Source organism: Epinephelus fuscoguttatus, linkage group LG12 (genome assembly GCF_011397635.1).
Source record: "Epinephelus fuscoguttatus linkage group LG12, E.fuscoguttatus.final_Chr_v1".
Taxonomy (NCBI): Eukaryota; Metazoa; Chordata; class Actinopteri; order Perciformes; family Serranidae; genus Epinephelus; species Epinephelus fuscoguttatus.
Window position 1 is genome coordinate 36,545,004 of NC_064763.1, and position 23,863 is coordinate 36,568,866.

At 40.6% G+C, this 23,863-nt stretch overlaps 1 protein-coding gene across 1 annotated transcript in view; it reads right to left on the reverse strand.

Annotated features, from left to right (window-relative positions):
• The window catches only part of fstl4 (follistatin-like 4), a 305,040-nt gene that overhangs the window by 162,007 nt on the left and 119,170 nt on the right, over positions 1 to 23,863 (reverse strand). The window contains exon 4 of the mRNA XM_049592891.1: positions 16,732 to 16,974. Within this exon, the coding sequence (XP_049448848.1) occupies positions 16,732 to 16,974 (243 nt within the window). The remainder of the gene's footprint in view (positions 1 to 16,731; positions 16,975 to 23,863) is intronic.

The following is a 23,863-nucleotide window of genomic DNA, read 5'->3' on the forward strand; positions in this document are numbered from 1 at the left end:
TCTGCATGGAGATGGAGGAGTGTGTTTCCATCTTGACTAAAAGGCAGTTTGAGTGTGAGTCGCGTGACAAATACTAAATACATTACTTGATTGCTGTCTAAAATGCTATTGCAGCGAGAGATGTTAATAATCTCACTTGTTAGTAATTGGATCGCAACTTTGACGAAACCGCATCTGATAAGCAAAGTTTTTTTACAGTTGGGTCCAGAAACACTGGCAGCCATATGTATTTCGCTTTTATGCAGCCATTAAACTGATGAAAGAATTGTGAAATGAAGGGGATGGGCCAAATTAATTCATTTGTCACTTTTAAATTTCTCAGTTGTTCAGAGCCGTTTGCCAACAGCTTTTAAAGAGTGGTGTTATGAACGGTAATAAAAGCAGACCATGTAGATAGAGAGCTCCAGAAATTATGCAGTACCACCTGTTAACTCAACAAGAGATGAGACAGAGTGCCAAAATGGCTTCCCCCGTACAGAGTTAACATTAGGGATCTGTTAATTACTTCAACAACAGAGAGAATGAAGAAGGAAGAGTGTGTATGAGTGTGTAAAGAAATTGAATTCCAGACGGCACTGCAGTTTCAATCCATCCACTCACATTTCAATCATCAATAAAGCCGCACGCACCACGCTGGGAAACATGCGTCCAAGGCTAAAGCCGTGCAGTTGATGCATGGCACCCATTGTGGTGCTGCGGAGTGCAGCTCACAACTGAAAGGCAAAGTGATAGGCAATGCCAGTGTTGTGACAAGCATGTCAAAATCTCTTAGGCATGAATAAACATTCTCTTTCAGAGGAGATTATTTTGTTTTTGTCATGACAGAAGTGGTGTCTCTCCATTCCTGTGAGTGTGTGTGTGTGTGTTTGTATGTGTAATTTGCTGTGTTTGTGTATTTATGTGTGTGTGTGTGTGTGTGTATGTGTGTGTGTGTGTGGGCACAGAGGAAGAAAAGGATGAGTAGGCAGTCTATGTTAGAGAGGTGAAGAATAACAGAACAAAAAGCAGCGTGTGCAGTAAGAAAGCTACTGGGATGTGAATAAGGATCGGGACAAAACAAACTGAACACTTCTATGATTTCAATTATATGATACATTAAAGATGCAGCTTATAAAACATTAAATGCTTTGAAAAGGTGTTCATGAATCAAAAGGGATTTACACACAAAGCTCCTCTGCAAATACTCTAATTATCATAAAAATACTCCATTATCATAAAAATTCACAAAATCGGCTGCACTGGTCAGAGAAGAGATAAATCCACAAATATACAAAAAAAGAAAAAAAAAAAGCTCTGGCTTCTCCGTCACTCGGCTGGAGACTGCTGGCTAATTGCACTCATCAGTAATTTGGCCAAGCTGGTTTCGCCAAAAGATGACAACGGATGCCAAATAAGATTTGCTTCTGTTTTCTTTCTTCAGTTGTCATTTGGGTTTCTTATTGTTTTGTGAGGAAGCCAGAGTGGGAGCAAACCAATTACAATGATACAAAAATATGTTATTTCTCAGTGACAACAAACAGTTTCTCATACGAAGATTAATTAAGCAGGGAAAACATGGTCCCCATTATTCCAGAAAGATTCAGCTAAGTAAGATACATGTACCACATTAGCCAAACACCTCAATGAGCATAAACAATATTTGGGGTTTTATATGCCGATGTACTATAGTGAGTCCCTGCACTGGACATTTAAAAATAGGGATACACAAATTCATCTACTGAACATCGTTATTGCCTTTAATAGACAGGACAGGTAAGCGTGAAAGGGGGCGAGAGAGAAGGGGGGATGAGTAGTTGACATTATTCGCTATTACTGTCATGGCATCCAAAGGTACTGATGCGTTGAGCAGGTGACAGTGTGTGGTTGTTTTCAAAACACACTTGTGTCACGCACTCCAAAAGAAACTTGTTGAAACTTTAAACAATAATTTATTGTACAAAACGGGGGAAACAAATGTTGACAAAAATGGTTCCATAATTCACATTAAATTCAAAAGATAACGAAAAAACAGCTACAAGTTAGAGGGAATAGTGATAAAGTGGTAAAACTTGGCATTGATCCACAGCCTCAGATGGATGCGCTCAAGCGTGCCATGTGCACAAGCTCAGTTGGTATACTATATTTTCACATTTTGAACAATGCAATTAAAAGTTTTGATTTTTTATCGATAACCTACATTTACCAACAACAAAAAGACTACATTTAGCACCCAAAAAATATGTTTAAAAAAAAAAAAGGAAAAAAAAAGGTAAATAAAAAAACTGAATATCGAATACCAAGTTTTCATAACGAATACCTACCCACAGAAACGAATATTCGAACATCTGAATATTTGGGTACAGCCCTAGTAATTACGGTATTATATAGGGTTAACAAGGCTTTGGATGCCTTTCATGTGAAAGGTTATATTAAAGGTTGTGTCATAAATTTGTATGATTGAATCTGTGCTCATTTTAAGGTAGTGCAATGAAGGCTATTGTTATTTTTCTATATCTAAGAATTCTATGTTTCCCTTTCACAAAAGCAGGAATAAAACAACAATAAACATTGGTAGAGGTCACGTTGTTGCTTTAAATGTTGGTGCCTGTGTTGGTAACAGCCCAGAATGTCACAGTTGGTGCATCCCTGTTAAAAAGGGTTGGATAAGGTTGGTTCTTACTTGAGCTTAAGACATAAAAAATACCACAAAAGAAGGAGTCAGGAGTCTGTACTTGTGATCCAAAAAGCATCACTGAAACCCCAAAAAATGTTTCTGTCTGATTAAAAGTGACACTATTTTACTCATCTTGAACTGGGCTTATCTGCCTATGATTATTTGCTTGTGGAAGCCAAAAATGAAAAGGTGGAACTTGAATATAAGGAGGTATAAACAGGTGAAATCATCAAGGCCTGATTAGAGCAAATGATACTGTACATGCAGAAGTCACAGGAGATGGTCAGCTATAGACGCTCAATGACAGCCAGCTGCATGCAGGGCCTATAATTTCATAGATAAAATCCTGATGTCAACATTGTGAGAAATCTTCCCCTTGACAAACTTGTATGCAAGCAAGATACAAATGTGTGTCTTACAAGTGGGGAGTAAACACCATTCAGAGAAGGGCTGATTGAAGTGCTTGGCCTCTTGCTATCATTCAGTGCTGACAGCAAGTGAAGCACCTATACTTATATGTTGACACCAACTAATATTAGAGATTTGTTAGTTTGAAGTGTGAGACTTGATTAAAAAAAGTTTAAAAAATGAAAAACAAAATGATTCAGAGGCTTCAATCAATTCCCTGAAGAAACAATCTTTGTTTTCTGTAAAAGCCAATTTATCCAGTGGACATCAGAAAATCCTAAATCCAATTTCTATTTGGCTGAAAACCATTCCAGGTGTAGCCTGATCAGCGTATGGGCTATCGCCTTATCCATGGCCGATAGGAAAACAGCGTTCTTTTGGCGCAGTATCCTTGACGATGTCCCACAACCCCAACAGCAGGGGACATCAGTGGACAAAGAGAGCTTTCTATTTTCATAGGGGAGACTGATGTTTATGAGGCAGGGGACCAGAGCTGGACCAGGGGACATCTCTATCTGGGACAGGGCATCCATTTCATATGGCAAATACTTTCACCGTAATGAATCTTTTGGGATGAAATCAACTTAATGAGGTAAGACCCACGTGACCGCTGAGGAGAGAAAATGAGGAGAAAGGTGTAGGGAAAAAAAAAAAAAAAAAACATGAAAAGAAAGATGGGGATAGTTGGACTGCTCGTTAATAAGCCCACTGTAACAAATAAAGGGCTGTCAGGGGAGGCCTGGAGGGTGTTAGGTGTGTGTGTGTTTGTGTTTGTGTGTAGACGTGTCACACCTGGTAGCTCAGCCCAGCTTTAGTTCTTATTAACCTAACAGAGAGTTGGACAGCAACTTCTGATCCAATGGTGCATTATGTGCCCTAAGCAACTTTGCACCCCTGCTGAAACAGTTTAGTAGCCTGGGAAACACACAAATCCGCAAGCTCATGTTTTATTTGCTCTGGCAGGTGCATCTAGTCCCACCTTTGTGCTTTACACAAAATATGTGATGACTTTATTTATGGCTAACACAGCCTCACACCAGGGACACTACGGTGAGCAGTAAGATTTTAAAATTCTGGTGGCAAAAACGGCAACACTTGTACACAGGCATGTTGATACTGCACCATCACAGCTCATCTCTGCACATTGTGGTCTGCTTATATTTGTCTGTTGCTCAGTGCTACGTCACTGGCTGTAGGTCTATCCAATTGCATCCAGGGATATTTTGGTCTATGGCTGTTGATGATGGCCGTTAGAAATCGTAAAATGAATTGAGAGGTTCCAGACTAATTTGCATCCACACTAATTGGTGTGTCGATGCTAGACTAACAGTTTAGTTTGTGAGCATTAAAAATGAACCATTGTGGTGTAGCTCTGAACTGTGTCACTTAATAGGCTGCAGCAGAATAAACGAGGGTAATTTAACATGACCCGAAGAGTTTGAACAACTCAAGCAGGTCATGCTCTAATCACACAGTGTACACACCAAAACGAATCATCAGTCATTTACATTTTTTACATCTACACATTTTTGACAGTGAGAAAGAACTGGGATGGCATGAAGCATAGGTCACAGTCCAAACCTGACCCTGAGCCACTGAAGTAAGGATTCAGCCTTAACAGTGGCCACTCTATTGTGTGAGCCACCAGGACACCCCTATAAATACCCTTGTAAAATGCCATAGGCTCGTGCTAAAAACATTAGCTTGTTGTATTTGTGGGGAAAATGTGTCCAGCAAAACTCAAGTGCTTTGTCTGTGAATGCTGTGAGTTATAGTGAAGCCAATGTGTGTACTTGTGTTTAAAACTGTCTCTATTAAGCCATGTTTTAAGTGTGTTTTGGGTGGGTTTTGAATTAACTAAACTTTACAGCACTTCACAGAAACCAAAGACATTTATACCAAAGACAGTTTGGCTTTCTGTAAATGGACCACAGAGTCACTGCTGTTCACCTGATAGGTATGTAAGTTACAATAAAATGAACGAATCAAGCACTTTTTGCCTGTTACTGAATGATGAAAGTGTTATTTTCTTAAGACAAATATACCTTTAAAAAATACAAACTAGTTGGTTCTAAGAATTTTCCAGAAATTAGTCACTATCTTCAGGATATAAGAAGACAGACTTCATAAGCATCACAATGAAGGAAAATTACTTGGACAACTTCTTTAACTCATAGTTTTTCAGGTTTAAGTTGACTATGATGTTGATTTAAGTTTTACAGGTTGTATAAATACGGACAAACACCACCATATCATTTTCACAAACAGTGATATAGCAGACCTGCACTTACTTTCACTACATAATGTGTAAGAAGCATGTATCTTATAGCTGTTGTCACATCACAGTCAGTTTGAGAGAATAAGTACATACAACAAAAGTTGTCCATAGCACAGAGTACTTTTGTGTATTCAAATCCTACAAAGTTTTGGCCCAGATAGAGCAAGAAAGAAAAATATACATATATCCATTGTGCTACCCAAGCGCCTACACACAGCAGGCACATTTGCCACCTTTTAAAGCATCTTGCTGTGACCCTATCCAGCCTCTGTGTGTCTAACTAAAGCTGCAGGGCTAGAGCTTCCACCAAAGTGGACCCTCCTTATGAGAGCCGTGTGTTTGTGTGACCGAGTTAATGGCCTCAGTCACAGGAGGGGGCAGAGGGTTAGTGAGCAATAAGATGGACGGCGGAGGCTGAGCGCTGCCACGGGCTGCAGATTGGGCGGAGAGAGAAAGACGAGGGGGGCAGCTTTGATGGCTAATGCAATAACCACAGCTGCCACAGAACGAGGTGGGATGATAGAAAGCAATCAGAATGGCTGAGGCGGCTAACGCTGAAGGATAATGGATGGCTAAAAGTGAGGGATAGAGGAAGCCGGAAAAAGGGAGGGAATTATAATCTCTGACAACACTGTACCTGTTGTGTTTGTTTAAATTTGGCTACAGCTTTTGGGTCCCAAGAAGACCAATGATGGCTCAATCAATCACTCAGGATCCTTGTGAATAACCTAATATATTGGCCGGTCAATCGGCAAGGTTTGCAGCTGTTATTCTCATTATCAACTAATTTTACAGCTCCTTTTAAAATCAAACAATTAATTGTTTTGTCTGAAAAAAAAGTCAAAAAATATTTTAAAAATTCCCTTTAATTATTTCCAAGATGACATCTTCAAAATATTTGATTTATATGGTCCCAAACCTGAAAATATTTGTATTACTATCATTTAGTAACATAAATAATACTTTTGCAATAATACTTTTTAAATAAAGCAGCAAGTCTTCACATTGAAAACAAATAAACAAACAAAAAAAAAACCTTAAAAAAAGAAAAGTTTTTCGTTTGTTTGAACAATGACTTGAAGCAGTAATTCATTATCAGAATGGCTGCCAATTAATCCTCAGCTGATCAACTAAGCTCTACAATCAACAATATAATGGATGGTTTGATGCATTGGACCTGGGGGTCAGGACTGCGGACAAGGGGTCAGCAAGACAAATCCCCGATGATGATAGTCTAGCAAAAATCTTTGTTTTATGGAATAACAAGGCACAAAGGTTGTGAATCAGGGACTGAACGGGGGAAAGATCCAACGGATGGACGAGTGGATTTGTCCCTGTCCTAACTGACGCACATATGACCCTGAGAAGACTCATGACGATGTTCTATCTGTTGGATAGGAACACATCCCCTGTATGAACTATAAGTCAACAGCGTCACGACCTCTTGTCCCTAATGAAGTGCACATAGTGGGATACATTAAAGACCCCCTGCTGAGCGCCTTACATGACCCAATGGAAGCAGATGTCTGTTTGGTCTGCCTGTGCTGGAGCTTCCCACTCATCAGGAAGATGAAAGCAATTAATCAGCTGTGTTAGTTCTTTTTCAAATGGTTTCAGAGGGATGGGGTCGTAATCAAAGCCAGGGTCAGAAGTGAAACATCTGTGCTCGTGATGCTTATTTCACAAATTAGCTGAGTGATTGGTTGTGGAGTCAAATAACCTTCCATAACCTGCTAGTTAAACAACTGAGCAATGTCAAAGCCACAGTGTGGGTGTTTGCATTTCACTCTCAGATTCAGTGGGTGTTGAAACTTAAAAAAAAATCACTGAACTTCACACAGAGAGAACAAACATACACACTTACAATCAACTACAACAAACGAGACAGAAAACTTGTAAATGGACTTTTTTTAACTGTCTGCATGGTAAAGAGTGGATAGTCAAAGGGTGGCACTGTCTCTCTATTAAAAAGGTATTTCTATGGCATCAATTATTTGTTGAGAGCAGGTGTCATTTTTCACACGGTGAAAAAAACAGATGACATCCTCAAGGAAAACCCGTTTTATGACTTTTGGCAATTACAATCTAAATGGGTTATTAGGTTTGAGTGCAGCTGGCTTATCAGTCTTTTTTATTGACAATGTGCCCCCTTTGAAGCCATTTGGGGGTCAAATAACTCTTAACTTTGAAGCTGTTTATCAATTTGCCATTCTTGAGAAGACATGGTGACTTTCTCTAGTGTGTGTTATACATTCGCAGTTTCTTTGCTAATTCTTTAGCAGAGTCTTTGTAAAGTAGCTTAAGGTAGCTTAGAGGATTCTTGAAAGTGCTGCCATGAAAACAGAGTTCAACTTATTGAAAAGGTGTGGCAATGGAAAGCCGTTCATCCTGATCTGGCTCCAAACACTGTTGTGTCCTTTTTAGTATTGTATAACAGTTAACTATTCACTTGTGAATATGGTATTTTAGAAGTGTTTCTTCTTCTTCCATTCTTATTCTAATGATATTCTACAGTGTGCATTCATTGTTCAGTCAATATGGATTAAAGCACCAGCTAGAGGGACTGTGTACATACAAAGAAGCCAGTGACAGGGCAGAACAAAGAGCCCCATCCAGAGGTTTATAGTCATACTTTTCACCCTATATGCAATCACCTCTCCTGCCTGTCAAAAACCACAAATCCATTTCCAAACACTTTGAGTACACCAGTGCTATCAGGTCAGAGGCAGGCTACAGTGTCCTTGAGGCTGCATCAAAGGGAATATCTCCATACCCACAGATAGTCAAGTGGTAAATTCTTTCACCTCTGCAACTTTCTTTGTCTCAACAGGTCTACAGTGGGTTGAACCATTAAACCATCTCCCTTGTTTCCACCCGCTGCCAGAGGAAAAAGTAAAATAAAGATCTAATTAAAAACATAAAACTAAAGTAGAGCTACCCTCTCTTATTGAAAAGAAGCAAACTTCTGTAAAACTCATATAAAAACATCTAATGTTACACAATAAAGTATACAGGAAGTAAAAGCAGAATAAAAGTAAGAAAAACAAAGTTTGCTGCATGACAGAAGTCGCCTAACACAGCTTGTCTAAACCTTCTAAAATGAGTTTAATCTTCAAATTTTAGCCTGAAAAACATCAACTAAGTCAACTAGCCCCTTTTACTCTGCCTCTTTAAGGTGTGAATTTCAGGCCATTATGCTGCCTCATTGCCTCGCCACTGTGTACAAAAGGTACGATCGCAGAACAGGGGACAGAGTTGTCTCCCCTTAAAGCCAGCATTGCCGTAAGTAACAGTGCATAAATGAGCTCTATATAAAAGGGACAGCCGGCAGAGAGATCACAGATCATGGGCGGCATGTGTGTGATGTTTTGATGAGGTGTTATGAGCCACTGCTAAGATGTAAAAAGTAGGTGGTAGCAGTTAGCAGCTAATTTGAAAAACAGGAACAGCTGCCAAAAATGTCCGCAAACTGGGAAAACAATGAGTTCCTGGAGCTCCTTACCCTCAGAGCAGAGGATGTGCCATATAACAGACAGTAAACGACAGTTACTGCCATGTTAACTCCATTGCTATTGTTTAGAAAGCACCATTGACGCGTATGTTATATGTCACACTAGAGGTTGATGCTGTTGTTTTATGTCATGCCCATCACGCCTCTTGTGCTACCACGATGCCGACATGCTGCCTAAGATCACACGCTGGAGCAGCATGCTGTTGTGTGGTTCTTTGTGAAAATGCAAACTGATTGAGCAGATTGTTCTTGTGAGCTGTTTGTACATATACCTACGAAAAGTAATGCACCACAATTCACATATATCATGAGCCAGTAATTCATGTATAACCAGAGGAATTGGGAAGCCTGTGAGCAGGTGACCAATGCGCTAATGGAAGTAAAGAAGTAAGAAGTTAGCATAAGGAGGCAGGTTGGGGTTGTGGATGGGTCACAAAACATAGGACTTTCCCCCAGGAGACTGGTGTTTGGAGCTCTTAAACTGTGGGAACTTTAAGTCTTTTAAGGTACATCGTTGCCATGTTTCTTTTCCTAAATCTAACCTAAGTAAGTTTACATTAAGTACGTAACTTGACATTACATACGCAACATCAATCTTGGGGGGCTAAACCCTTAGATATCATACAAACCGGTGTACAAGGATATGTTGGATTGAGGCAGGCAGCTAGAAGACAAATCAATCTGCAAGCTCTGGTCAGTTATTTTGGTGATGATGATTGAATTTGTCACCTGCCAGATTTGTGGAACCTCCTGAACAACTAATGACACTACATATCATAGGAACTTCTTGCTTCTTGCATGAAATTTAATAAAAAAAAAACAATCTTTGTGGGTTATTTGCTGTAGGAGGATTCTGAGAATATGTCCACATTAGACGGGATCAGTGACAGTCAATCAGGCAAATGGAAAAAAGTTTATGTTGTCAGCCATCTATTGTGCAGTTTACTTTAAAGGGTACTTGTCTCCAGGAAATGTCTCGGTGTAAATTATAAAGATAGTGGAATTTGTGAGCCTTGACGGCAAAGCGTGCAGATAATATTTTCGACGTGTAAAGTGTGAATGATGGATGTTATTCTGCAGCCTTGAGGCAGCGACAGCAAGATGTCCTAAGTGACCTGGCAGTGGAACAGCGACAGAGGAGGTTGTGACTACGTGCCGACCCATTTGAAGCTTTCTGAATAAACAAAACCTTAAATCAACTCTGCAAATGGGAAACTGTGAAGGGAGGTCAGCACAACACAAATGTGGTGCCTCTTTCTTTTGCCAAAGTGGAGCTTTGGATGGACTGTGCACAGTGAATCACACTAATCCAGATATGATGACATAAAAGCCTGCATAAGTTCATGCCAAATTCTGTGACTCTGACCATAGCTCTGAGCTGAATGAAAGAATCTGTCTTTTACAGCAGAGCTTTTAGTTTTATCACATTTAAAAGGATATTTAGAAAAAAAAAATAATAATAAAAAAGCCCAAAAGATTTTGCCATGCGGCTTCTTAATGCATAGCTGTAGGGACCCAAGAGAGACATTTTCATCTGAGAGGGTCTTTGTCTCAGAGAGTACGAAGTTTCTTTGCTATCTAGCATGGACTCTGGTATAAAATAAAAAAGAGAAAAACATAAATCGTGTTCAAAAGGAGGGTGGAATGTTGTTTTATCTGCTCTTTACTCATTTTATTTGATCGAAAAACAACACTGTGAGAGAACAACAAAACACCACTTAGTGAGTAATGACAGTTTGTCTATACTGGGCTTGGGCAGCATCACAGTATTACAGTACATCAGGTTTACTGCTGTGATTTAGTGCACCACACACGCCACCAAAGGTCAGTTTCTACTTGTGGAACAGCAGCTGAACTGAGAAAGATGCTGACGGCAATTGGTGGGGATAACGTTAAAGGACTGGGTCCGCACTATTACCACGCTGGTGTAGCGTTTGATGGGCATCATAGCTGGCAGATCAGCCAGATAAGCTGCTAAATTTGAGTAGTGAGAGCGGCATATATGTCACTGTGACCAAGAGACAAGATAAGACAGAGAACTGATAAATGTCACTCAGGCTGACATAATATCATATTGTGAATATTACTGTCCATTCAGGCAATTATTTGTCAACTAGGAAAACTACCATGGTTTTGCCCTGGAGGCAGAAAGTGGTGTTTGTTTTGTCAGCTGTAAATTATGTGATTGCCACTGGCTGACAGATTACACTCCATTTGAACATCTTTCCCTGCCCTCACCATTACGTATTAAGCGGTGCGCTCTGAGATGGAGCAGACCCACGAGTGAAGGGGCAGCCAGCAGCAACAGAGATAGACAGCTGGTTAAACCAGCAGTAGAGCCTGCATATGTTCAAACCTGACTTGGTGAATTGAAGGTTTGTTCAGCCCAAACCAAAGTGGGTGATTGCTGGAACCACAGACTGTATATAAAGATGGACAACATGTCTCCGCTTCCTCCCACTGTACAAAAATGAAGCCAAAATATCCCAGAAACTGTCGCTGCCATCTTGCACTGTGGCATCATGTGGAGCCAGAGTCCGTGCAGCAGTGATCTCCATGGTCTGAAAATCCTGCCTGTACACCCATCCAACCAATTGTGATCAGTGTTATTGATCCCAAGCATAACAATTGGCATGCGTAGCTGTTAATCATGACTTCAACCCCCCTTTTTTTAGCATCAAATAACTAACTAAAGATAAACTTGTCAGAGGAACAAACATCAGTGTGATAAGAACAATCTAAAATGACAGAAACAATCTTTGAGAAAAAATTGTTGTATACTTTGATTCCTTTTAGTTTGGCCCATGTTCCATCCGCTAACGTAGCGGGGGCACAGTTTATGACTTGTAATACAGTAAGCCACCAGGGGGAACTGTCATGTCGGCCATCTTTATACAGTCAGTTTGGAGAGTTTTATTTTGTGTCTTTCAAATTTGAATAAAGTGTGTTTTATGATGAGGTAAAAATACATTTAAGCTAGTCCCAGTTTGGTGAAAGAAAGAAACCTAGATTCAATAGGTGTACAGTTGTACACAATTTGAGCCTCATCTACATAATCATAATATGTTTTAGTTATGCCAGTGCAACAACCGGTTTTCTAGTCTTTTTTTGTTGGTTTATTTGGTAAATATACCTCTAAGTACTGGAACAGATTTGCAGCGGAACACTGACACAAACTCCATTTATAGAGCAAAGAAGGAAAGGTCTTGAGATGGCTCATCCTGCAGCAGCTAATATCAATGTTTGGATGAGTTACACACACTTCAAACCAGGATCCGTTGTTATTTTCAAGAGTATTCAGCGAGAAGGTAAGGAGAAAGTCAGGCAAACAAAATGGAATAAGGCCACCTGCAGGCCAGCAGGGATGCCATCATTCCCAGAGACGACTTAATCACTGCGCCACCTCTCTTGTTCCTCTGTTGTTTATACTAAAAAACAAAAATTGTGGATAATGACTCTCGCGGTGCACAATGTGAGACATGCTTTCCAATGATGTCTTTGTATGTCAGGTGCAATAATTACTTCCCAATTACACAGACACACACACACACGATTCCCGTGACATCTGACTGATTTCCAACATTTTCTATCTCCTGCTGGTTTGCATTCAGACATCTCGAGTTTAAGCCTAATGTGCCGACTGAACATCCCTAATGTGGATTAGCTATGCATGGTGGCGTCTGCCAGGAATCCTTCCCTCCCTAATGTGATATGACTAAAAGTGCTGCCATGTTTGTGTGTATGTGTGTGTGTGTGTGTGAGTGTTTTTTGCACTGCTTTGACGTGAAACCATGCACTCTAAATAACTATTGCCTTACTTTCTATTTTAACATCCACACCCTGAGGGATTATAAAAGGCATTTAATACTAGTCTGACCTGGAAAACTAATTTTAAAGAGGAGGAGATGCCAACAGGTACACTGTACATATGCACGCTTGCAGTAGCTGAAAGTGTTCACTTCCAGCCACTGCTAAAAAAAGTATTTAAAATATTGTTTTTGTGCTTGAAGAATACTAGTAGAAGCTCTACCTAATCCTGTTACTTTAAATCAATGTCACGATGAAACTACCGGGCTGTTTGTTGGATAATAATGCTGAGTGTTCATGCTGAGAGTGCACTTCTGCTAATGACTGATAGCCAAGGAGTGGAGGTGCTAATGATTTACTATAGAGCGCTGGTGATCCACAGTAACCCAGTGGTGATTTGTGTGTGCTAAGATATTGATGTTGTAGAGGTAGTAAAGGGGAGGAGTGTCTCAAATGTTGAGCATATATGTGGACAAACCATATGAATGTATACATACAATTATGAAACAGTTAGGTCCAACCAAGTAATTTGATTGGACTCATTCCATGAGTGCTGATATAGAGCGTAACAGCACGGGGACTTTTAACGATGCATGTATCACTCTGCCGAACAGGTGCTCTAAACTGTAAATTACATTAACTTTAATTCAGTCAGGAACATTCATTATAGATTTAACCATTTATAGCAACAAATGGAGATACAGTTATGTTCGGCGCTGGCTCTTGAGGTGCTCCCTGGATAAGACAAGCAGCATGCAGTGTTTCCCATACATTCATTTATCTGTGGCGATGCGCCATGAATAAATTATCGCCGCCACATATAGATTTTTCTGCTTTTGGCGCTACCTGATCGACCTTGCTCATAAACACATTATAATGGAACTCACTGTCTGTGAATATAGCTTGTCGTTACAATTCCGGTGCAATAGGTGGCGGTATGCATCGTAAAGACGCACTTAACGCACCTGGTCCGCCAGAAGAAGAAGAAGAAGAAGAAGAAGCAGACGTAGTAGCAGAACGGATCCAAAGACCTCTCGGTACAAATATGTGGGCAACAAGTCCAAAAGTGGTCCGAACAACTCTAACTCATCATGTATTAACATAGCTGGAAACTCAACACATGCAGAGACATTAACTCATGTCACCCTGTTAATCAATTACAGCAGCTGCACCGGCAATGGGAGCGGCGCGACAACCACCGTCTGTCGCGCGACAACCACCGTCTGTCGCGCGACAACTCTCTATTTTACGCAGCTCTCCTATTTTTGTCACGCTACGCTCCCCTACGCGACCCTCCAGCAGATAAAAACTACATGAAATAGTGTGCTAAACAAGCACAATGTGTTTTTAAATGAATAAACCATTATCAGAGGTGATATGTGAGTGGGTCCAAGCAAGCTGAATTAGAAAGGTGGAGGCTGGGGTGGTGGAGGTAAAGCTTTGCCAGCAGCAGCGGCGGCAGCGGAGTGTGGCAGCATTGGTGTGGCAGCTATCAGTGAATAGAAAGCCATATTTAATCGGCTGTGCTTGGTGTGTGACTGATGAGAAACAGTCATACAATCTGCTGGCTGTCAGCTTAAAGTAAATTGTCAATGGTCATCAGAAAAGGGCGAAGGTAAGGAAAGACGCCTGGATACTTCACTGCAAACCTGCAGGTGTTGCAACCTATTGTCTGATTAAGATGTTAACATCTACTCATCACACCATAGTGACTGTCAACAGACTCTTAATTACTGGATGTTGCACAATTAATGGAAACATACAGATAACTGTAAGATGATGCAAAGTACCTGGGATCGCTTGCACAAAACACCTTAAATTAAGATTTACTTAAAGTCCTTGTTAAGGTTTCCTCATAATAAAACTGGTTACACCAAACACTCTTAAGTCTTCTCCTTAAGGTTTCCTTAAAATGTTTACTTAAGTATTTACAGTTTTCTCCTTACTGTTGCACAAAAGACCTTAGCAACCAAAGTAAGGCAAAAAAAAAACTTAAGGTACCTGTGACTCTATCTTAAATGCAACATGACCGAGTTTATGGTGATAAATGAAAAAAAAACTAACACACCCTGAGAGGAGTATTCTGCAGCCCGGAGAACCCGATGGATACGCTTTTGATTTTACACTTTAGATTTGATCGAATTAATTTTCTTTGCAATTTCTTCCAACAGTCATTTTCTGTTTTCTGGTATTTGGGGATCAAATTTACTTTGTAGTTTGTGCCTTCTATGATTGCATTCCTCCAGATGTATAATCTGTTCCTCTTCTGACCAATATGGTTTTCTTGTCTTCTTTTCTTCTGCTATTTTTTCACTATCTATCAGCCAACTTTGTGGGATGACAACAGGCTTCACAAGCATGAGTCCAAGCAAACAAACAACCTCCATGGAAACTTGTGTTGCTGTAAAATGTCTTTCAATGCAGTAAATGAGTTGACATTCTCATTCACAAACTGCATTCACAAACATTCACACCTTTGTAGAGATTCTGTGCAACTGTGTAAGTCCTTTAGCTAAGGAGAAATCAAGCAACAAATCAAGTGTCATACAAATAGAGGAAACTTAAGGCATTTTCTGTAACTGGTCCCTGGCCTGCAGTAAAGTGTAGACCTACACAAAGTAGCAAGCCAGTGTGCAGGAATGTTTTGTGTTGCTTGGCAACAGTCCAGTTGCTGAACTATCTGTGTTGGTGGAGCCAAATAAATGATTAAATAACCAAACAAATCATAACCTGCTGTCGCTTAGTACTGCTAACAAAGAAATGGCTCTTGTTGAACTGATGTATAAAAGCAATATCACACTCGAGGTCATGCTGCTGTACTGACAATCAGCATGCCTGCAGCCTTGTGCTTTAGACTGAATCACAGCCACGCTGACAGTCACTATAACAGTTCTCCCTCTTATATGATATTACTTAAATGTCTGCATGAGCTTAAAGAACAAGATGTGTAAATTCTTGGATGAGATCCCGGTATGAAAACCCTGTTAATGACATCTGTACACTGATCTAACTTTGTTTACATTCTCAATGAAAACGCATCATTAAAATCCCACAACCACACTGATCATTAAATCAACTTTAAGGGTGCCACTATAAAATGATTTAGATGCCAGTGTTTGTGATTTGGACCAACTGCCAAGTAAGTGCGCTGACTTTAATTGAACGGAGCGTGATTACAGCAGCAGAGCACACAGAGGAGGTGAATATAGCAACTGATAAAAATGCTTACTGTCTGAGTGCCAATGCCGGCGCTTAGCAATGGTTTCCCAGACAAACTTGACCCTGAGCGTCAGCCTTCAGTGCCAAACTACAAATGATTTTATTCTCTCATCTCGATTGGATGGGTGGCTGACAGACACAGCGTGATTTCCACGGTGATTGATGCTGGTGACAAGAGCTTGACAGATGGCAACATGCTACACAACAATTGCTCTGTTTGTTTGTACAACTCTATTTCTGTTTAAGTGTTTCAACATCAAACTACAGTCAAAGCCCCACTGCTGCCTTCAGATGTATGCCTCACAGGTATCAGAACATCATATGAGGGCAATTTTGGCTCACAGAAAGCATCAAAAGTGTTAACCTGTACCACACTCAGGCATCAAAGACAAACAGCCCCAGTGCAGCATCGCTGTGTTCCTGTGTTCCAGCAGCTGAACTAAAACAAAGTGAACATTTTAACAACCTAAAAGATGTTTCCCAACCTCAAATGACTGTTTTTGTCTTAGGAGGTTAAACAAGAAAACTGTTCCAGATTCATAACAGTAATAATTTCACTAGATACCAGTTAGTCTCAAATTCAATAATTTACCTAAATCACATGCAGCATTTTCTTCATGAAACAGCTATTTCATATTAAGATATTGGTATCAAAATATATTTAAAATAAATTAATTTTTTGCAAATACGTGGATTAAATCTTCCATTTAATTTACTTCCAGTATCCCACTTAATTGGCCTGTTTCAACAAGCTGCTGCCGAAACCTTCACATAACTTGTCGGACTAAATCTTTTTCACTGTGTGTAGCAGCTGTCTGTGGTGTCAGTGTATCAGTGTAACAGTCGAGCATGTACCTTTGAAGAAGCAGTCCTTGCTGTGCACCACATAGATCCGTCTCCTCTCCAGGCAGGCGGTGCGGTAAACCTCGCAGTGGTTCTCGTAGAACCTGCCGTCCGAGCCACACACCGGCACAAAGGAGGGCCGGCATTTTTCCTGGCAAACACACTCAGCGCGGCCGGTCTCTGCCATCAGCACACACTGCCGACCCCGTCCGCAGTAAGTCCTACGACAGGGACCTCCGTCTGGGTCAGAGAGGGCTGGAGGAGCGAGAGAGAGGAAAGGGTATATTTAGGAAAGGAGCAGGAGTCAAAAAGCAAGGGTATGAAAAATGTATAAGAAAAGAAAGCAATTTTCTGTATACACTGTTTTACTTTTATTTAACGTCAGTTTCAAGGAAGAGATCAGCCAAAGCTGCATCATGTGAAATACACCAGCTCAGATCTCAAATTTCAGGATGACAGATAGAAGTGTTGCATCTTTGCTGATGCATATCCAGCAGATTTACCTTATTTGGGGATAAAATACCAAAACTGAACGTAAAATATGAAACTACCCCTAAACAGCACCCAGTGGACGTCCTTCATTCCTGAAAGCCACAATAGAAAATACTTTTCTCATACTCATTTGGATTTTATGTGTAGTTGTTCAAAAATGTCAGTGGTTTCCTTGCTGCATACTACACAGACCTACATTTTTCATCACTATTTGGCTGTTCAGTTATGTTGAGTTTGTTTGGTTTCGGGGCCCCACATCAGCCTCTAATGAAAGATGCTGTTAGGGTTCAGTAACACATTCAATAACAGTATAATTGCATCAATTATAATGCAGTATACCCAGACTGGCTGGCAGTATCAAGGTCCTTGGCCCCCTCTCCTGCCAGGCATAACAGCTATTTAACCAAAGACCATCTGCAGCAGCAGTATGTAGAATTAAGACTTTGAACAGGAAGAATAAAATATTGAACATCAATATTTTACCACTATGATATCACGTCCAGGAGCAATTCTGAGCGTTCAGTTTGGTGTTATGTCATTATTTAAAAAATGTTAACCTGTGAGGAGTAGCATTTTATTCAGGTAAAGCACTTAGGTAATATAATATAAAATAATTCCACTACAAATGATGTTTTTAGGTATCAAACAACACTTACATTTATCCTAATGTAAACACAAAGTGCATTAGATATGCAGGTACAATGAAACAAAGAAAACACATCAATTCCAACATGGTAACAAGATGAATTGTTAGTGAAAGCATGCTCCAGAAATAGAAAAAGCGCAAACTCAAGCCAAACACCTCCAGTCCTGATCACAGTTATAAGATGGTGCTAACAAGGAGAAACCTTTTTTTGAAATGAACTTTCAAAAGCATTTCCTCATTAACACCCCTCAGCACTTATCTACACATACATGTGTACATCCGTACACAAACTCACAAAGATATGCATACTGAGTGCGTGGGTGCAGTTGAGCTTAAACTTTCTGCCTTACTTACCTGGCAACACACACACACACACAGTTCACCATCTTTAGAAGAACCACTGCTTGTGCCAGCTCCACACACACATGCGCACAAATGCACACGCCAGCATCCCCATCATCACCACTCACTGCCTCGGACACCTCGCTTCTTCCCCCTGATTTAATCTATTTGCACTTAAAGCAAGCCAAAAAGCTGCTGATCCAACCAGACGCTCCACCTGGGATTGATCTTCCCTGACTCCATGAGTTTGACCGGGACCTCCCTCTCTTGTTGTGATCTGACGCTTGGATTTATGGGCACATGTGCCTTGGGGTTATCGCAGACAAAAAAAAAAAACATGCTCAAACAGGTACGTGCAGGGCATCTGGTGCCTCTCAAACCCATCTGGCAAATGCCAGTGGTAATAAATTAGACAAAGAATTGATTGGAAAACCTTTCCCAAGTTTACACATTATTTATGTGATTGTGAGAAAGCTCAGTCAATATTAACAAGCATCAACGACTCCTACGCGGGCACCCACATCGTACTGTATTCATTATGAGAGGAGCAACTTCAGTTCAGAGTTTGCTGATTAAAGATTAATGATAGCTTTGTGTTATATGTGTAAATAAATACATTTTCACATGCAAATAAATTTATTGGAATGCCTATTTGTTCTACATCGAGTTCCCTTCCTCGGTTTTCTTCTTTTGTGGCTGTGTTAGAGTTTTCACTCTCCTTCACCCCTACACTCCCACACAACACTGTCCATGATGCAGAACATACAAATGTCAAGAACTCTTTGAATTTTTTTTAAGAATTGCAGCCAGAGGCCTGTGGCTGGATGTTTATCCTTCAAAATGTACTGTTCTGAGATCAAATGAAAAAATGTGAAGTTTTGGTCTAAAAGCAAAGCTTCACCCCTAATTGACCCAGTTGAGTTTTAGCACTGTTTCATCTTTGAAATTTCAAGCACTCTCCGCCTCCTTTTTGTTTTGTTTTTTTCAACCTTTGATGTTATTCGCCATGGAAACCAGGGTAAACACAAAGGAGGTGACTGTTGGCTGCAGCACTGTGGGAAATAAGATGCACCACATGAATAAACTCGATGTCCAGGTAGAGAGAAAACACCACCATAAAATGGTGAAAATGAAATCATATTTCTTACAGCTGAAGAAATAAACACTTAAAACCAAAGCTTAAGTTGCTGCTGGTAACATTGCATTTCAGCTATGGGACACTATGAAAGCTGTTTTACCATTACAAGGAAATGAATACACATCCAACAGGGACTTGGTGGCCATTGTGTTGATGCTGTTTTGAGGTTGAGTCGGGTCAGTTCTATTATCCCTCTGTGGAGTAAGGCTAAAACCATACTGGCTTAACTTAAAAAGAGCCCAGTCCAGGCTTTTATAATCAAACTGCTGAAAACAGAAATTGAATTTGCCCGCAGTATAATCATATCTCAACTCTCAGCATATTCAATAACAGAGGTAATGCGCTGTTGTCGGAGGACAAAAGTCCCTTAATTACATAAAGGCGATTTCAGGGCCGAAGCACAGAGGCACACAAGACTGTGCACACACAAAAAAACACATTCATGCACTAGCACCCTCCTACTCACTTTGAGGTGTCAGTAGGCAGGCAAGCATACGCAACATCTGTGCTTGCAAACACAGGCAACATTATCAAATACAAACACACGCAGATACAATTAGTTCATCCATTAATTAGTCATCACACATGATAAACTGAAAACAATTTCAATAAATGATCAACCGTTTCAGTTATATATCAAATAAAAACATGTCCTGGATCCAGCCTTTTACATTTTCTTCTTCATTCTGTTTTATATGACTGTAAACTGAAACGTTAAACCTAACGATCAAGCGAAGAGTTGAAGCCCTACACTCAGGAAAAAACAGACACGGGCTACATGTAGTGTAATGGAGGCACGAGACAATATAAAAATTTCATACCGTGGGTATTCTGGCCAAAATAATTGCGATATTATCCTAGTGAATCACTTTAACTAACAATTTGTTAAAAAACAAATATTTCTATTGCATCACAGACACATCTTTTGTAGCTAACATCATTTACAGTGAAAAAGACAGCAAAATCTGACAATCCTTGATTCTGATCTGTTGTATTCTTTGAGGTTGGTGTGTATGTAGCCTGTTTTTGCCGTGTCTCTTTTAGTGTTGGTTGCTCAGCAGTGTCTTTAGATGCTGCTGAACACAATATTCACAACTATCCGGATAATGGAAATTCACCCTGATCAACTTATTGTGGGTGTTATTTAACTGCAATCTGCAATAAAATCATGGACTGTCCCATCCTGAATGTGTTATCTAACATCGTAGCATTTAGGGTTGGGCCACTGAACAATTTAATCGTCAATGCCTAGCAGTCATCGACCACTGAGCCCCTTCGCTGTGGTTTAGAGGTCATCCCCTCACCAACACCGAGTCAAGGGCAGAGATGGGCAGCATTTTAAATTAATACTTTAAATATTTTGCAATTTGTATTTCACTAGCCAGAAAAAAAAATGTAGTTGAAGATGTATTTTGTAAAAAAATAAAAAACATATTGGTAATATGTAATTGTATTCTTTCTCTTCTGCAGTTTTGTTCTGTATCGTACTCTGCTGCAATGGTACCATTTTGTGTCTTTGCACTCGTTCAATTGGTTGCTTGCAAAGTTGGAGATCTTGGAAATTAACTAACTCCATTGCACTTATAGTTATCACTTTAAAAAGGCATCTGTTAATGCCCTGACTTAGTGTCATCTGAAAGAACTCGTGCATCACCATAACCAACTGTTCAATTCCTCACGTTGCAATTCAACTGGCTGCCTGCTCAGTGAGTCAGTGGTTGCTTTAACTAACAGAAACCACCCAGCATCTACCCCTAAATTTGGAGCCTGCCACCTGTCCTAATAGGCCACTTCAAAGCTTTGATGAGGGAAATTAGGAGTGCTCAGCTTTTCAGTTTGGGAGGGTTGAGGTCAGATCCATATTTAGAGTACTAGATGCAATGTTGGATTCCTGATAAGCGAAGAGGCACCTCTTTAAGTGAACCAAGTTTCTGGTTTGCTTGTTTTCAATTCACTGGCAAATAAATATCACGGGTTCCAGCAGGCGGGTCAAAAAGTGACAAAGCAGGGCTCAGAGTAAGCTATTAATAACTTATTATTATGAAAAAGTATTGCATACAATAGTCCACCTTCCACACACACACACACACACACACACATCCTGTGGTACTCTGTCCTTGTCTCAGTCCTCATAATTGTGCTAATGAAATGCATTTAGTTGCCACTTTACGGGTTGAGTCAAATTTGAGTATGTAATTTAACTGTGGGCATTGTCAGACTAATTCAGTAGACATCACCCGACCCTAGTAGCACTGACTATTTCTTTATCATAATTAAGTTTTTTGGAATCTGCCAGAAGAAGCAGTGAGGTTGGGGATGTGCCAGGTAGCTACCCCGAGGGGAGCACGCAAGGTACGCAGGAGGAGGAGTGGAGTAAGACAGACTCAATTCCTTTTCATCCAGTTTACTAATTGTTCTGCGTGTCTCGGCAAAGCATCTGTGGGAAATGCAAAGTAGCCCGGCTCCCTTGCGACCTTGCTGTTCATGTCAAGGTCGGGGACGATTACAAGATCGTTTGTATTCTCCAAGCGTGGGAGATTAAACGCTTAGCAACAACCGTCCAGCGGCAGTTACCCACCGGTGGCTCTACTTCCTTCTTCCTCCTCTTGTTTTCTCCCTCCCTGCCTCTCCTTTCACTCCATCAACCCCCTTGCCCTTTCCCATTTTGCTCAGAGAAAAGAGTACATGAGCAGCAGCCATTCAAACAACAGAAACAATAGCGCATAAAAGTTCCATCTACAATACACAAACTGCCTGACATTTAGCTAAGTCCTAGGGCTCCCCTTCATCCTCGCTGTAAGTCCTTTGTCTCATGTTCTCTCGGACCATGCTGGCTGCAATTGTGGCTTGCTTAAGAGGCTAAAAGTGTCGTTTGATAATCCTCCCTGTCTAAGCTGCAGGCACAGTGCTTATAAATGGCTCTTACAAGTTCAGACGCTCTGCAGTGCCAAGACAATGCCAGGCTGACCATCCAGTGTCAGGCCTCGCATCCTGTCACTCTAGTTCTGTCTCTTTTATTCTTTATTGGGTCCACTGTCTTTGTTCTCTTTATTTGTTGTGCATGTGTATCCTCTTGCTGTCTCTTTGCTCTCTTTGTCAATACCCGCCTGGAGCTGAGCTCTGCTGGGCTACAGGGAAATTGAGACGGGGCATTGTCCAGTATAATCAGAGATTTCCAGGACATGTTTTGCAGGGAACACTGTCGATAATTGCATGGAAACATGAGGGATTTGTAAAAAGTGTAAAGACCATTTTGCCTTATCTTCCTGACATTTTTAGACAGACAAAGATAAGTTTCCCCTTTCATTTCCTTTTATGCAAGCCTAAGTGGATGAGAGCATAACTGGAGGCACAGCACGACTGTCTGCCTCACTGACTGCCTTTTCATTTGTCGGGAGAAGCTACAATCTTGTCAGTCTCAGCCTTCGCTGTATCATTGTGATGAAGCCATTGGTAATTTGAATCCAGAGCGAGGCACACAATCTGTACACAATCACATATGCACTGTACGGCACGCTGGCAGAAAGAACACAGCGCACACACAGGCAGAGAAAAAGACTGAGTCAATATATGTCACTTCACTCTGAAGGCAAAGCACTTATGTCTAAACCCTTGCTCTATTTAGCAAGTAAAATATGCCTCAATATATTTATACCTGAGGCTAGACTCCCAAGCTCTTTAAATCCCTTTAACATTTAAAGGCAATCACAACAAACTTTATTTATTTTGCATTTAATCCGGCTCCGCAGAGGGGGAGTTTGTTGTTTTTGATACGTTCTCCTCAGAGAGACAGAGGGACACTGCCGAGCTTCTTACTAATTAGACTGGAAGAACATTTGCCCTGCTGATGTGGGACTCGCTGCCTCCAGCAATACCGTGTTATAAACTGCCCTGATCCATGGAAACACAGAAGCTGCCGTCACAAACCCTTCAGGATATCAGTGTTTGACATTTACAGAAGCGGAGAGTGGACATTTTCCGCCAGCAGACAGCTTTTGTTAGATGTGGTGCGGCCCCAAAAGTGTCCTTGTGTCATCTTTTCATTTCACTTGTGTGGGTATATGTATACGGATACGGTGTGCATGTGTATAAAGAATTTGTGTTTATGTATATGTGTTTTGCAGCCTTAGAAAAGCTCTGTCACATCTGCTGATCCTACAGATCATTCTATTTGCTCTAAAGCAGCTGTAGATAATTAAATTCAGAGACGCGCCGTCAAACACTGTCTCCCCTGTGCCGCGCAGTCGGACAAAGCGCTTCTGACATGCACGCTGAGCTGGAATATCAATGGACAACAGCAGCCCTCGGTGCGAGGTGAGATATGCTGTGGCATACACACAGATAAGAACAAACTGTCCATTTTTTGCTGCATTGTACCCAAAATGATGTTACTTTCCTGAGCAAACAAACAGAATGGAAACTGGAATATAAATAAGCAGAGAAACAATATACTGCAGAGTTTATTTTTAGGTAGACAAATTTTGCCCTCTTTTTTTTTACAGTAAGAATTCAGAATGTTTTCAAAT